The 15,000-nt window shown below is 49.4% G+C and overlaps 1 protein-coding gene across 1 annotated transcript in view; it reads left to right on the plus strand.

The window, feature by feature from the left end:
* Positions 1 to 6,116: 6,116 nt before the first annotated feature.
* Positions 6,117 to 15,000, plus strand: part of LOC118771057 (calsequestrin-1-like) — a 16,495-nt gene continuing 7,611 nt past the window's right edge. Inside the window, exon 1 of the mRNA XM_036518924.1 lies at positions 6,117 to 6,711. Within this exon, the coding sequence (XP_036374817.1) occupies positions 6,472 to 6,711 (240 nt within the window). The 5' untranslated portion in view covers positions 6,117 to 6,471. The remainder of the gene's footprint in view (positions 6,712 to 15,000) is intronic.

The following is a 15,000-nucleotide window of genomic DNA, read 5'->3' on the forward strand; positions in this document are numbered from 1 at the left end:
ATGGGGTTTACGTCTTTCCGAACAATCTGTCACTTTACCCCATTAGCAGCGTTTGCTGGTGATCAGTGCTGATATTCATGGAAACAGGCTTATTGAGGCCTACCTGTTATCTTTCACAAATATAAATGTTCAGATGATGCTAATATTTTACAGTGATCTCTGCTTTAATCTCAGATATCACAATACACTTTAAATTACCCATTGCTGTCAAGACAACCATAGTGTTTATCACAGCTTTACAGCTGCTTGTGTACCGTACTGTACTGCTGAGCACCTACTCACTTACATATGAAGGCACTCAGGTGTGTGCTAACACACACATGCACACACACAGGTGTGCTCATGCAAACACAAACATACACAGGTGTGTGCACACAAACACACTCACATGCACACACAGGTGTGCTCACACAAATACACACAACCCCACGCGTGTGTGCTTGTACACGCACACACGCTCATACAGCTCTAAAACACAGGTCACGCTCCCTCTGCTTCCGGTTGTGTTCAGTGCAATGGCTCAGGCGCGAGTTTCCGTCACGCTCTGGTCACGCTCTGTCCCTGCCGTTCTGCGCAGCGCCTGGCTTTCCCACACTTCTGTTTCTCTGCTTACGCCAGTGGTAAAGGTGAATAACGGTGCGGCGGAGAAGGAGCCGTGTGTGTTCCCCACGCTGCTCTCCTGCAGACTCCGCACTGGAGTGGGGGACAGCACTCACATTTACACAGTCAGAGATGCAGTCAGGCGGTCTGTGAGCTTTGCTGAATGCACTTTCTAACGCTCAGAATGGAAGCTGTGAGGATCCCTCTGTAGTGAGCGGAGGGGCTGTGTTATGGGTTGTAAAGAGCCCTGTGTCAGGGGAGACGGCGAAACGTAGATGCAGACTCTCATGTGCACACAGACAGGGCACGTGTTCCTCTGGTGCATTTAACAATTAGTTGATTTAGCAGATTTTCAATAAGGGTGAAATAATGTATAAATATTAATTGAACAAACTACACAGTTTGTGGTTTCTGTTTATTTTGTTTTTACCCTTTTATTATTTCTGTTTGCTTAAGATCTTTAGAGCAGTTCTCACTCTGATTTTGTTTTGATCACATGGGCTGTTGCTGTAAAAGAAGGAGGTTGGCAAGGAAACTCAAACTCATTCAATAGAGGTCAGGCTGCAGTAACATATCTGTCCAGTGGAGGGTGCTGCTGTCTGGATAAAAACAACCTTTGGAAACAGCCTGAATGATCATTTTCTATCAGAGAGGCTTGAGGACCAGCAGTCGAGATTCACAGGACTGCTCAGTCTCACATTTACACAGTGTGTTACAGCCTCAGTGTTACACAGCCTCAGTGTTACACAGCCTCAGTGTTACAGCCTCAGTGTTACACAGCCTCAGTGTTACACAGCCTCAGTGTTACAGCCTCAGTGTTACAGCCTCAGTGTTACACAGTCTTAGTGATGCAGCCTCAGTGATACACAGTCTCAGTGTTACGCAGCCTCAGTGATACACAGTCTGTGTTACAGCCTCAGTGTTACAGCCTCAGTGTTACACAGTCTTAGTGATACAGCCTCAGTGATACACAGTCTCAGTGTTACGCAGCCTCAGCGTTACACAGTCTGTGTTACAGCCTCAGCGTTGCACAGTCTCAGTGTTACACAGCCTCAGTGTTACAGCCTCAGTGTTACACAGTCTCAGTGTTACGCAGCCTCAGCGTTGCACAGTCTCAGTGTTACAGCCTCAGTGTTACAGCCTCAGTGTTACACAGCTTCAGTGTTACACAGTCTCAGTGTTACAGCCTCAGTGTTACAGCCTCAGCGTTACAGCTTCAGTGTTACACAGTCTCAGTGTTACAGCCTCAGTGTTACACAGTTTCAGTGTTACACAGCCTCAGCGTTACAGCTTCAGTGTTACACCATCATATGACCACAGGAGGGGGCAGTTGCAGGGGCACAACTACACAAACTTTTTTTCGAAAATATTTACTTACACAAAATATATTCACACACACAATTATATATTATTTGTTCATCACAGAAACACACACACACATATACAAACACACACACACACACACACATATATACAAACACTCACACACACACACGCACACACACTCACACACACACACGCACACACACACACTGTCCCCAACAGCACCCAATCCCCTCTCTAGTGACTAAATAAGCATTAACTCTGCAAACCAGCAAATTATACAGAGGAGGGAGAGATCATATTTCAGACTTTTATTAATAACTCACCTCTCCCCTTTCAATTCGTAAATTAATATCCGACACACTCTCACCGAACCTACACACAAACACACACACACACACACACACACATGCACATGCACACACACATATTCATTCGTGCACATACACACACACACACACACACACGCCACACAACGCAATTCATACACATGAACACAAACACATGTTTTAATTCAAAATAAATGCCTTTTATCGGAAGGAGAGTGTGAGGTGGCAGAGTGTGGTGTGGGAGAGCGCAGCAGCAGAGTGTGGTGTGTGAGGTGGCAGAGTGTGGTGTGTGAGAGCGCAGCAGCAGAGTGTGGTGTGTGAGAGCGGAGCAGCAGAGTGTGGTGTGTGAGGTGGCAGAGTGTGGTGTGTGAGAGCGCAGCAGCAGAGTGTGGTGTGTGAGAGCGGAGCAGCAGAGTGTGGTGTGTGAGAGCGCAGCAGCAGAGTGTGGTGTGTGAGGTGGCAGAGTGTGGTGTGTGAGAGCGGAGCAGCAGAGTGTGGTGTGTGAGAGCGGAGCAGCAGAGTGTGGTGTGTGAGAGCGCAGCAGCAGAGTGTGGTGTGTGAGGTGGCAGAGTGTGGTGTGTGAGAGCGGAGCAGCAGAGTGTGGTGTGTGAGAGCGGAGCAGCAGAGTGTGGTGTGTGAGAGCGCAGCAGCAGAGTGTGGTGTGTGAGAGCGGAGCAGCAGAGTGTGGTGTGTGAGAGCGGAGCAGCAGAGTGTGGTGTGTGAGAGCGGAGCAGCAGAGTGTGGTGTGTGAGAGCGCAGCAGCAGAGTGTGGTGTGTGAGGTGGCAGAGTGTGGTGTGTGAGAGCGGAGCAGCAGAGTGTGGTGTGTGAGAGCGGAGCAGCAGAGTGTGGTGTGTGAGAGCGCAGCAGCAGAGTGTGGTGTGTGAGAGCGGAGCAGCAGAGTGTGGTGTGTGAGAGCGCAGCAGCAGAGTGTTGTGTGTGAGGTGGCAGAGTGTGGTGTGTGAGAGCGCAGCAGCAGAGTGTGGTGTGTGAGAGCGCAGCAGCAGAGTGTGGTGTGTGAGGTGGCAGAGTGTGGTGTGTGAGAGCGGAGCAGCAGAGTGTGGTGTGTGAGAGCGCAGCAGCAGAGTGTGGTGTGTGAGAGCGCAGCAGCAGAGTGTGGTGTGTGAGGTGGCAGAGTGTGGTGTGTGAGAGCGGAGCAGCAGAGTGTGGTGTGTGAGAGCGGAGCAGCAGAGTGTGGTGTGTGAGAGCGCAGCAGCAGAGTGTGGTGTGTGAGAGCGGAGCAGCAGAGTGTGGTGTGTGAGAGCGCAGCAGCAGAGTGTGGTGTGTGAGAGCGCAGCAGCAGAGTGTGGTGTGTGAGAGCGCAGCAGCAGAGTGTGGTGTGTGAGAGCGCAGCAGCAGAGTGTGGTGTGTGAGAGCGCAGCAGCAGAGTGTGGTGTGTGAGAGCGCAGCAGCAGAGTGTGGTGTGTGAGAGCGGAGCAGCATCTGACTCTGTTGCCTTTTGTATTTTGTAGGGGGGGTGTGTTGGTCTTTCGTCCTCCCAGCGCCGTAGCCGTGGCTCTCTCAGCACTTCTGCCCCGCTTCCTCTCTGTCACCCAAACACGTCCTCGCTCTCTCTGAAGTCCTCACTCTTCCTGCAGTGTGTGCTCTGTGGCATTAATGTTCTAAAAATCTAGTTTGACTGAGTGAATATATCAGGAAGCTTTCTTTCTTATTTTGCCAGGATTATATTTCCCTTTATATTTGTCTAGAAACATCATTTCCAACTGTGGCTGAAAAAAATCTCAGTGATAAAAATGGAAACATATCCAGACTGAAGATGCTCAAGGTAAAGACAGTAAAGGTGGTAAATTTTCACTCAGTTTTCACAAGAGTTTCAATGTGCAAAACTCTTAACACAAAATGCTGTACTCCTGAATTTGGGCTCAAAATGCCACTTGGCAAAATAACAACAGCTGTATCAGATGAGGTAGTGCATGCAAGAGTCTATCATAGCACCAGAACATTGGATATGTTTGTCATTGAAATGTAATTATTGCCATATTTTAAAATAAAAGGGTTATTGTCAAATCATATCATAAATCATCACAAAAAATAATTCCCATCCACGCAGAGAATGCAGTGGTCACTTCCTCATATTGATATTATCAAAATAGCAACGAGGAAAATGTTTGTAACTCACACTGATGCAAGTATTGATGTACAGAGAGCATTCCTTGTGATGTTCTGCATTTATTTGTTGAATATTACAAAATATATATATAATGTATAAAGTCGGACTTTTGGATCAAAATCCCGTATATTGTACAAGGCAAAATAAACGCAGTGGAGGCCATGACCGTGTCCTCCGATACCAGCTGCACTGTCCCGCTCCATGCTGTGAGAAACTGCTACACAGATTTCTTAGCAGCCTTTTCTGTAGTGCTGAGGTGATTACAGTGCTGCTCTCCTGAGGAATGTTGCTGGAAGTAACGTATAGTGACTGAAAATATGTGTTGAATTAATTTACTGACCTGCACGTCTGATGATAAGAATTTGAACGTTGAATCAATATGAGATGAGTGTATTCTGAAGATTCAGCGTGTGATTTAGAGTTCTGCACTTTGCGTGTAAACACAGCATTTTGTGTCTGTAGAGAATTCTGCAAGTCAGTTGAGCTCTTTGCGTTTTGTACAGTAAAACTCTGTTGTGAAAATTGAGACAAAACAATGATAAAACATGATAAAGTACTGGAGGAACTGGGCCTTTCATGTTTCTGGCTTCCAGCTGGCAGTACTGTGCTTGGCCAGCAGAGATTCACAGTCTAACAATGGGCAGGAAAACGCCGTCTGTGCAGATGTATGGCCATGGACATCATGAGTGCGTCTGGAATAACTTAAAAAGGCATTATTTTTATGTTATACAGTATATCATGCATTATCTCCCTGCCAGAGAATCTTAGATTTGATCAGCCCTGAGCATTGTGCTGCACGTGACTTTGTGGCCTGGATTTGGAGATTTGCAGTTCGGGTAAAATACCTTTACAAAGTGTATAAAACGTGTGACTCACCTGTGGCTCGAACCCACAGCCTCCTTTCTCAGGAAGTCCTGCTTCATGCTGTGTACTTACTGTAATATCTAAATGCTCCATTCAGCTATTGCTTTACAAGGCTGTGAGCATCAATAACATGGTTATTAAGGTTAACAGCTGGGTTGTTAATGTTAATAGCTCCATTACTCTGGTTCAGACAAATGTCCAGCCTTCAGAACAAGGGCTGCTGTTCAACTCATCTGATCAAATACGAGATGAACACTAAAATACACGCACACTCACACTCACACACACACACACACCCAGATACACACTGACACACACACACACACACGCACACACACACACACACACACACACACACACACACACACACACACACACACACACACGCACGCACTCGCACACACACACACACACGCACACACGCACTCGCACACACACACACACACACAGAATATGGCACACGTGTTTGAGCACAGTCTGTGATTTGTTTAAAGCAGCCCCCACCCGCTGTCTGCTTTCTGGGGTGCAGTTCAGAGATTTTGAGGGTGCTTTTAGGGTGTCCAGCGCACCTGGGCGTGTGCGTGCTGCCTCTCGGAGACGCGGGGGTCAGGTACACTGCTCCTCCGCCATCATGTCCCTGTGTGAACCAGCTGCACATTCCACCCGCCGCCACGGCAGCCAAGCCAAGCGCAGCTAACCGGACACCAGCCTCCACCCCACAGCCTCGGCCTGCTTATTTTTAGCCAGGATCACAGCCCTTCAAAACTTAATATGGGAAAGGTATCCTGGATATCCCTCACTCTCACACACCTTCCCTCTCCTCCCTCTCTCCCCTCCTCTGTCTCTCTCTCTCGCTCTTTCTCTCTTTCTCTCTTTCTCTCTTTCTCTCTTTCTCTCGCTCTTTTTCTGCAGTTTGAAAGCAGGTGCCAGCAGTCGGAGACCCTCCCCTGACCCCGCCCCTTTTCTGTACCTCCCCTCCCTCTCGCTCCTCTCTCACTTTTTGGGTTGGACCGCTCCCCTGATCGCAGCCTATATCTCTGCCTTCAGCCCCCCAGTCCCACGCGTGCTAGTGAGCCCTCCCCCTCTCTCCCCCGAGCTCTCCATTTTTAAATAAAGGGGGCACTGGAGTTGGTCTTGCTCTTCCCGCGGTGGTGGGGAACTCTCGCTCCTGCTGTGACCCTGACCGGAGGGGCATCGCTCTTTCCTGCTGTTGTTAGCAAAGAGACATGAAGTGGGGCTGGGTGCTTTTGGGGGTCCTCCTCTCTTTTGGGGGGCTGTCCTGGGGGTCGGAGAAGGGCCTCGATTTCCCCGAATACGATGGAAAGGACCGCGTCCACGACCTCAACGTCAAGAACTACAAGAACGTGATGAAGAAGTACGATGTGATGGTGGTGTACTACCACGAGCACGTGGGGGAGAGCAGAGCAGCACAGCGGCAGTTTGAGATGGAGGAGCTGGCTCTGGAGGTGTGTGTGTGGGGGGAGGGGGGGGGGCGTAACAGTGTGACAAAGCTGCAGGTGTCGAGGAGTTTACAGGTATGAGTCCGAGTGAGCTGTGGCCGAGAGAGAGAAGGAGAGGGAAAGAGAGAGGAGGAGGGAATGCGTGTTGGAGGAGAGGATTTGGGAGCTGAAGCTCAGGCAGAGTACTGTACTCAGAGGACTGAATCTGGGGTTGGGGGGGGTCGGAGGGGGGGTAAAATTAGACCTGTGGCAGGAAGTGTGGACACTCAAAGGGTGTCAGCAGGTTGGGGGGGAGTGAGGAGGATCTGTCCTGAGCAGGTGGGGGTGGGGGGTGTGAGAGATGCTGATGGTTGGGGGGGACATTGTCCTGATAAAGTCGCCTGTTACCTGAGATTTGTATTTCATTCCTGCGTTTGATGGTTTTTGAGTGTCTGTACTGCAAAGAGAACAGAAGGATGTACATGCGTTACTGTCTGTGGGAAGAGTTTGCTGTTTTTAAGAGATTACAGTAACGCTGTGATATTGGGCACAGGTGTGTGTGTTGGCAGGAACAGTCTGAATCTGCTGTCAGGTGTGTTGGCAAGCTGGGCGACCAGTCTGAAGCTGTGCTTGGATATTTGAACCAGTAGTCTGAAGCTGTGCTTGGATATTTGAACCAGTAGTCTGAAGCTGTGTTTGGATGTTTGGACCGGTAGTTTGAAGCTGTGTTTGGATGTTTGGACCAGTAGTTTGAAGCTGTGCTGGGGTGTTTGGAACTGACAGCTGTGAGGATGTGTGTGTGTGTGTGTGTGTGTGTGTGTGTGTGTGTGTGTGTGTGTGTGTGTGTGTGTAGGTTTACAGGGAGATGAAGTGCAGACATGCAGAAATGCTGGCAGAAGCACAGCATGCACCACTGGGTCATTATAACATGTGTAAATGTGTATAAGGACACCTGGGGCATTCAGGACACCTGGGGCATAAAGGATTCAAGGGGCATAAATGATACATAATCCAAAAAAATGTAGAAGTGAAGAAGCTTATGGAGCACTTATGGAGCATGTTCCTATACTGGGAGCTCTGTGCTGGGGGCTCTGTTCTGCAGGCTCTGTGCTGTGGACTCTGTGCTGGACACTGTGCTGTGGGCTCTGTGCTGTGGGCTCTGTGCTGTGGGCTCTGTGATGTGGGCTCTGTGCTGTGGGCTCTATGCTGTGAACGCTGTGCTGTCTTTTTTATGCTGGGAGTTCTGTGTTGTAGAGCTGGAACCAGGCTGGCTCATCATACCCCTTTCCCACTGTAGAGCTGGAACCAGGCTGGCTCATCATACCCCTTTCCCACTGTAGAGCTGGAGCCAGGCTGAGTCATTATACCCCTTTCCCGCTGTAGAGCTGGAACCAGGCTGGCTCATTATACCCCTTTCCCACTGTAGAGCTGGAACCAGGCTGGCTCATTATAGCCCTTTCCACAATGGGACTAGAAATCTACGTACTACTAAGGGGTTAATTAGCCATTGGTCCAGCTTGATGGTGTAAAAGAGGAAAGGTCCTATCTGCCGGTTGCTGATGCCACCTGTGGACCCGCTGATGCCACCTGCACATGCAGAAAATGTCAGATGAAAACTGCAGCAGTGCAGAAGAAATCAGAGATCAGAAGGAATCAATCATTTACACATTTATACCGTGACGTCACGTGGCAGGCGGTGCATCCGCTGGCATTGGAACTCAGAGCATCTATTTCAGGCCAGCCGGCGCTCATCAGCATAAATGGACTCTTTCTCTGTGCGGATTTTGAGCTGAGAAGAGGAGAAATCTTTTTTTAAAGTGTGGGCTGGAAATAGAGCATGTGTCCGAACCCGATCCTCTCACACCCCGCACAGAGCGCTCGGGGGTCTCGCCCAACAGGGATCCGGACCTGTGCGGGAGGGAGAGGGAGCTCAGAGCCCGCGCCTCGCCCCGCCCAAAGGCCACGCCCAGAGGCCATGCCCAGCAGCCACACTCGCTGCATTACACAGCCACATGTGCCTCCTGGCAGAGCCTGTGATGTAGCAATCCCACAATGCCCCTGCTGTTTTGTGCAAACAGAGAAAAAGGTCTGAGCGCTCCACAGACCCCCCCCCCTCCCCCATAAAAGAACACCCATCCATCACCTCCTCCTGGGGGAAGTGTTCCCCTCACACCTGTTCCAGGTGATTTCAGCTCCCCTCATCTCCCTGCTTGCTCTCATCCCACAATGCACTGCTGCACTGCTGCTTCCTGCTGAGACTCACGCCCCCTCGTATCCACCAATGAAATGCCACGTAGAAACATACAGCAGTTAAACAGTCTGGTAAATGAATATACAGGCCAGTACATGTTGAATCATTCCAAGCTCTTTAATTCCTGAGTGTTTCCGCCGCTGTGTACGTTCCTGAATTTCACACACGCTCAGATGAATGATTCTGTCCCCCGAGTTAGAGCAGCCTGCAGAGAAGTTCTGAGGGCTGATCTCAGATCAGCTGCTCTCCTGGAGGAGCACAGGGCTGCCTCTGTCTGTGCCTCAGTTTCATTGCAGAGGAGTTCTGAGGGCTGATCTCAGATCAGCTGCTCTCCTGGAGGAGCACAGGGCTGCCTCTGTCTGTGCCTCAGTGTCATGGAAGGTATGACTGGGTGGGCGGCAACTGAGCTCTCCAGGTGTAAATAAACGGTAAACAAAGGTAAACCTGCAGGTCTGGAAACTGCCCAGCCTTTGCGTTGTGGACGGCAGTTGAAATGTGTTTGTCCTACAGCACAGAAATGTGGGATGAGGTCAAATCCTTTAACTCTGCCACCAGTCAGGCACTGTGAAAATATTTCAATACCCAATCAGACACTGAGATGGTCAGGGTGTGGCTGTGTTCAATACCCAATCAGACACTGAGATGGTCAGGGTGTGGCTGTGTTCAATACCCAATCAGACACTGGGATGGTCAGGGTGTGGCTGTGTTCAATACCCAATCAGACACTGAGATGGTCAGGGTGTGGCTGTGTTCAATACCCAATCAGACACTGGGATGGTCAGGGTGTGGCTGTGTTCAATACCCAATCAGACACTGAGATGGTCAGGGTGTGGCTGTGTTCAATACCCAATCAGACACTGAGATGGTCAGGGTGTGGCTGTGTTCAATACCCAATCAGACACTGAGATGGTTAGGGTGTGGCTGTGTTCAATATCCAATCAGACACTGAGATGGTTAGGGTGTGGCTGTGTTCAATACCCAATCAGACACTGAGATGGTCAGGGTGTGGCTGTGTTCAATACCCAATCAGACACTGAGATGGTCAGGGTGTGGGTGCCAGTTTGAAATGGTGGGATACCGGGACTGAAACTGACACTGTGCTGGTGTGGCCAGCTACCACTCGAGGTCAGCGCACTTCCTGGGGTCCAGAGAGACTACGTATGGAGTTAAGTGACTGCAGCAGGATTATAAAGGAATTATTCAATTTGTGCAAATTATTCACAGCTGATGAGGGTCACCAAGCGGCCGTGGCTGCTTGCCAAGACGCCCGGCTATTCATGAATATTCCTCATTAATCTTCAGTCTTCAGCCCATGGACTGAGTCAACTTCATTACCAAAACTACAGCTCCCAGGAATCCTGGCCAAGAATAGAAAATTCACTCCTTGTCCTGTCCAAGATATTCTGGGACAGGTCCCTGCTAAGGAGTGCCACCAGCTGCACATGCTTTCCTTTCCCGGCCAAACCCAATCAGGAGAAGTGCCAGCATCAAGCGTTACTAAATATCCTGAAAGTTTATCCACTTTCTGGTGACTCTGAAGGAATCATGGGAGATGTAGTTTGTTGGCACAGTGATTGCACAGGCGTCTGACTGTGAGCAGTTGATGGCAGAGGGTGCTGTTCAGCTCTGTGTGGGCACCCCGGGAGTTCCAGAGAACCCCTAAAAAATCTGTGAGACGTTACCAAAGAAAGCAGGCCCGTCTTCTCCATGAGAAGGCCTGGTCACTGTGTCCCCCCACAGCAGGCTTGCTGGCAGCTGCTGTAGAGGAGAGGCCCAGGCTGGAAGAGCTGAGCAGGGACTGACACGCTGATCCGACGGGCTAATCTGATTGACTAATCTGAAAGTCTGATCTGATTGGGTAATCTGATAAAATGATATGAGGGGCTGATCTAAAAGGGCTGATCTAATTGGTTGATTTGATGTGCTGATCTGTCAGGCTGATCTGACTGGTTGATCTGACAGGCTGATCTGATGGCTCTTAGCTGTTCTGCACACAGATGGCCCAAGAGTACGCCCTGTGCTGCGCTGTGCTAGGCACAAACTCACAAATTCATAAGCTCATTCAGGCCTGTGTCACAGAGATACCCTCACAGGCCTGTGTCACAGAGATACCTTCACAGGCCTGTGTCACAGAGATACCTTCACAGACCTGTGTCACAGAGACACCTTCACAGGCCTGTATCACAGAGATACCCTCACAGGCCTGTGTCACAGAGATACCTTCACAGGCCTGTGTCATAGCCATTTCAACTGCTCACCATGGAAATTTCTTTTTCTCAGGCTCTGTATCAATCAACGACCCTCAGGCCCCCTGTGTGTAAGAGCAGATCTGAGCTCTTTCTTGTTGATGTCTGCGGTGTGTCTCACTGCCAATCACAGGCGGACGTGAGCGTTGCTCAGAGTGTTGTTAATGTCCGCGGTGTGTCTCACTGCCAATCACAGGCGGACGTGAGCGTTGCTCAGAGTGTTGTTGATGTCTGCGGTGTGTCTCACTGCCAATCACAGGCGGACGTGAGCGTAGCTCAGCGTGTTGTTGATGTCTGCGGTGTGTCTCAGGTGAGTGTAGCTCAGTTGTGAATGCTGTGGAGTCAGTAGTGCCGGTGTGTAACACTGTGCTTCTTAAGTACAAACACTGCTGTTTACAGGAGGGGCTCTGGGCTCAGGTGCTGCAGGGGTCTGTGGGAGTGGTGTGTGTGTGTGTGTGTGTCTGACGCAGTGCTGTGTTTGTTTTTGTGAGTGATCTCTAGTGTGAGACTGAGCCTGGTTATTTATACATTTGTGATATATGTGTTCCTGTGTGTGTCCATTCCCCTGTGTAAGAGAGGCACACACACATACAAAGACACTAATACACACGCATACACATGTAAAGTGTGTGTGTGATTGTATGTATGTGTGTGTGTGTGTGTGTGTGTGATTGTATGTATGTGTGTATGTGTGATTGTGTGTATCTGTGTGTGTGTGTGTATGTGTGATTGTATGTGTGTGAGTGTATGCATGTATGTATGTGTGATTGTGTGTATCTGTGTGTGTGTGTGTGAGTGCGTGTGTGTGTTTATGTGTATCTGTGTGTGTGAGTGTGTGTGTGTGTTTGTGTGTATCTGTGTGTGTGTGTGTGTGTGTGTGTGTGTGAGAGTGTATGCATGTATGTATGTGTGTATGTGTGATTTTGTGTATCTGTGTGTGTGTGTTTGTGTGTATCTGTGTGTGTGTGAGTGTATGCATGTATGTATGTGTGTATGTGTGATTGTGTGTATCTGTGTGTGTGTGTGTTTGTGTGTGTGTGTGTGTGTGTGTGATTGTATGCGTGTGTGTGTTTGTGTGTATCTGTGTGTGTGTGTGTGTGTGTGTGTGTGTGTGTGTGTGTGTGTGTGTGTGTGTGTGTGAGTGTATGCATGTATGTATGTGTGTATGTGTGATTGTGTGTATCTGTGTGTGTGTGTGTGTGTTTGTGTGTGTGTGTGTATGTGTGATTGTATGTGTGTATGTGTGTTTGTGTGTATCTGTGTGTGTGTGTGTGTGTGTATGTGTGATTGTATGTGTGTATGTGTGATTGTATGTGTGTATGTGTGTTTGTGTGTATCTGTGTGTGTGTGTGTGTGTGTGTGTGTATGTGTGATTGTATGTGTGTATGTGTGTTTGTGTGTATCTGTGTGTGTGTGTGTGTGTGTGTGTGTGTGTGTGTGTGTGTGTGTGTGTGTGTATGTGTGTGTCTTGAGCATACACCTCTCTGCCCCGCCTCCTGTCTCACCTGTGATGCAGGTGCGCAGGTGTGGGGGTGCTGAGCTGAGTGCCTCTCCTGGGCTGAGCGTGCACCCAGCCTGGCAGCAGATCCTGTCCCTCTCAGCGCCAGCCCCTCCTCGCCTAAATAGTCGCGGGACGGAGTTTGTGGGGGGCTAAATTTAGCGGCTGTCCCGCCGGCCGCTGCCAGACTCCACGCCATTCGGCTCATTCAGCACAGATCTGTTTCCTGCCCATATACACCCAGCGCAGCACAGCTGCCACTGCCCTCTGCTGGAGGCTGCCTGTCACTGCAGCTCACCTGCACAGCACCACATCCATTCATTGCCCGCTGCATCCAAACGCCTCCAGGTGACCGGGTCAGTGCTGCAGAACCATGCAGGACCATGTGAAACATCTGCGTGGATAAAACTGTCTGAAAAGAGCTGAAGGGTCAGGCTGGGTTCTGTCTGAGAGGAGGAAGAGGAGAGGAAGAAGAGGAAGAGAGGCTAGCAGCACAGAGGAACATCTTGAACATCAGGAGCTCCCAGATGATGATTGGTTGGCTACTGGCTGGAGGCAGCTGCTGGGGAGGATTTAAACCCCTTCAAACCGTACTGCAGCATTGGGCAGGACTCTGAGCTTTCCCTCCTCTCCCACTGTGACACTGCTCACTGCCTGCTTCAAAAGCCTTGTGGTGTGTGTGTTTGTGTGTGTGTTTGTGGGTGGGTGTGTGTGTGTATGTGTGTGTGTATGTGGGTGGCTGGGTGTGTGTGTGTCTGCCTAACGCTTCCTGGGCCAAATAACAGGAAGTTCACATTAGGAAACATCTTGTATTGGTTCCTTCACACTGCTTGACCTTTGACCACCGAGCTCTTGGCCCTTCCCTGCCTGTAGCAGCGGGTGTTTTAGGTGTTTCTGCGGAGAGTCTGTGGGCAGGTGTCCACCAGGTAAATTCACATGTGCGTTTCTGCTGTGCAGTTTCTCTGAATGTGCGAGAGGCAGTCCGCGGTGTCAGAGACAGCTGGAGGTTTGCACTCTGCACAGCCAACACCTCTCACAGCACAACCGACTTCAGCCTCTCCTCTAAGCTGAGAGGAGTCCCTTTCAGCACACTCTGATTTATAATAACACGAAAGAGGCAAATACGGAGTTTGTGTTAGCATGGGACCTGAGTATTCTGATGTCGACTTGGATGGAAAATCTGAGGACAAAGCAAGGGCAGGTGGTCTGGCATTGCGTAATTCTATGTCAGTTTAAAACCCCAAAAGGGACAGTCATAGCTTAGAGGATGGAGCAAAAAGGGTCTCATCTGTGAAATTTCATAAAGATAAAGTACATATTTAGGAAATATGCTTCCTCCATCAGGCAGTCTTTGTGGCCCCTCACGGGTTAGAGATGGTCTGAGGAAGAAAGAGGGAGAGATGATTAGAAAAGAATGATAACAAAAGACATGCAACAGATATTCATCTCTTATCCTGCACAAAACCAGTGAGAAATATTTCACAGAATTCACCCAAATCAATCTCAAAATTGACCCTCCACCCTAACTCTGAAAATTATTTATCTCTTTGGAAGTGGAAGGAAAAAACTGGTCATCTGGCAGCTAAATGTTTCGCCTTCAACCAGCAGGGTGGTCAGTCAAACATTAATAAAGAGAAGATAAATGTGCATATATATATATCTGTAATTGTTTTCATATTCATGGTACTTTTTTAGCCAAATGTTTTGGCAACAGGACTTGTGTTTTGTCATGTAAAAAGCTCCATTTATATTGAGTCAAACAGAGAAAAATGCCTGATTTGTAGATGTTCAGAAAACGTCACTGTGGCGCAAAGGCTCCAGACCTGAAGCTGCCACATGGGTGCAGCACATGGCATTGTGACATTACCCGGGAAACAGGGACAGCAGATGGGCTGGCCTTCTGCACTCAGGTGCAGTGAGACGGAGCTGGAGTCTCAGTCCAGCACCCAAGGGCAGGGACCCTTAAAGCACATGTTTCCTGTACATGTACCAGCCTAAATGCTGAACATCTGATTGTATTTCTTTTTGATGTTCCCTTGCAAATATCTATGGTTTGGCATTACCTACAGCTGAGTTTCCTGTCAATAAAGCCTCCTGTACTGACTGAACTGAACACTGAACTGAGAGACAGGGGGTGGGGGTCGGGGGGGGGGGCGGGGGAGGACAGACTGACAGACAGAGGGAAAGAGAGAGACAGAAAGAGGGAGAGAGCGCTTATGTCAGCCATTGGATCAAGTGTCCCTGCTTTCTCCACCCGTGTGTCAGAAAGCTGCCTGTCCCCCAGGCCTGCCAGCGCAACCCTGCTCTCCTGTTGACTCATG

This window comes from Megalops cyprinoides, chromosome 24 (genome assembly GCF_013368585.1).
Source record: "Megalops cyprinoides isolate fMegCyp1 chromosome 24, fMegCyp1.pri, whole genome shotgun sequence".
Classification (NCBI taxonomy): Eukaryota; Metazoa; Chordata; class Actinopteri; order Elopiformes; family Megalopidae; genus Megalops; species Megalops cyprinoides.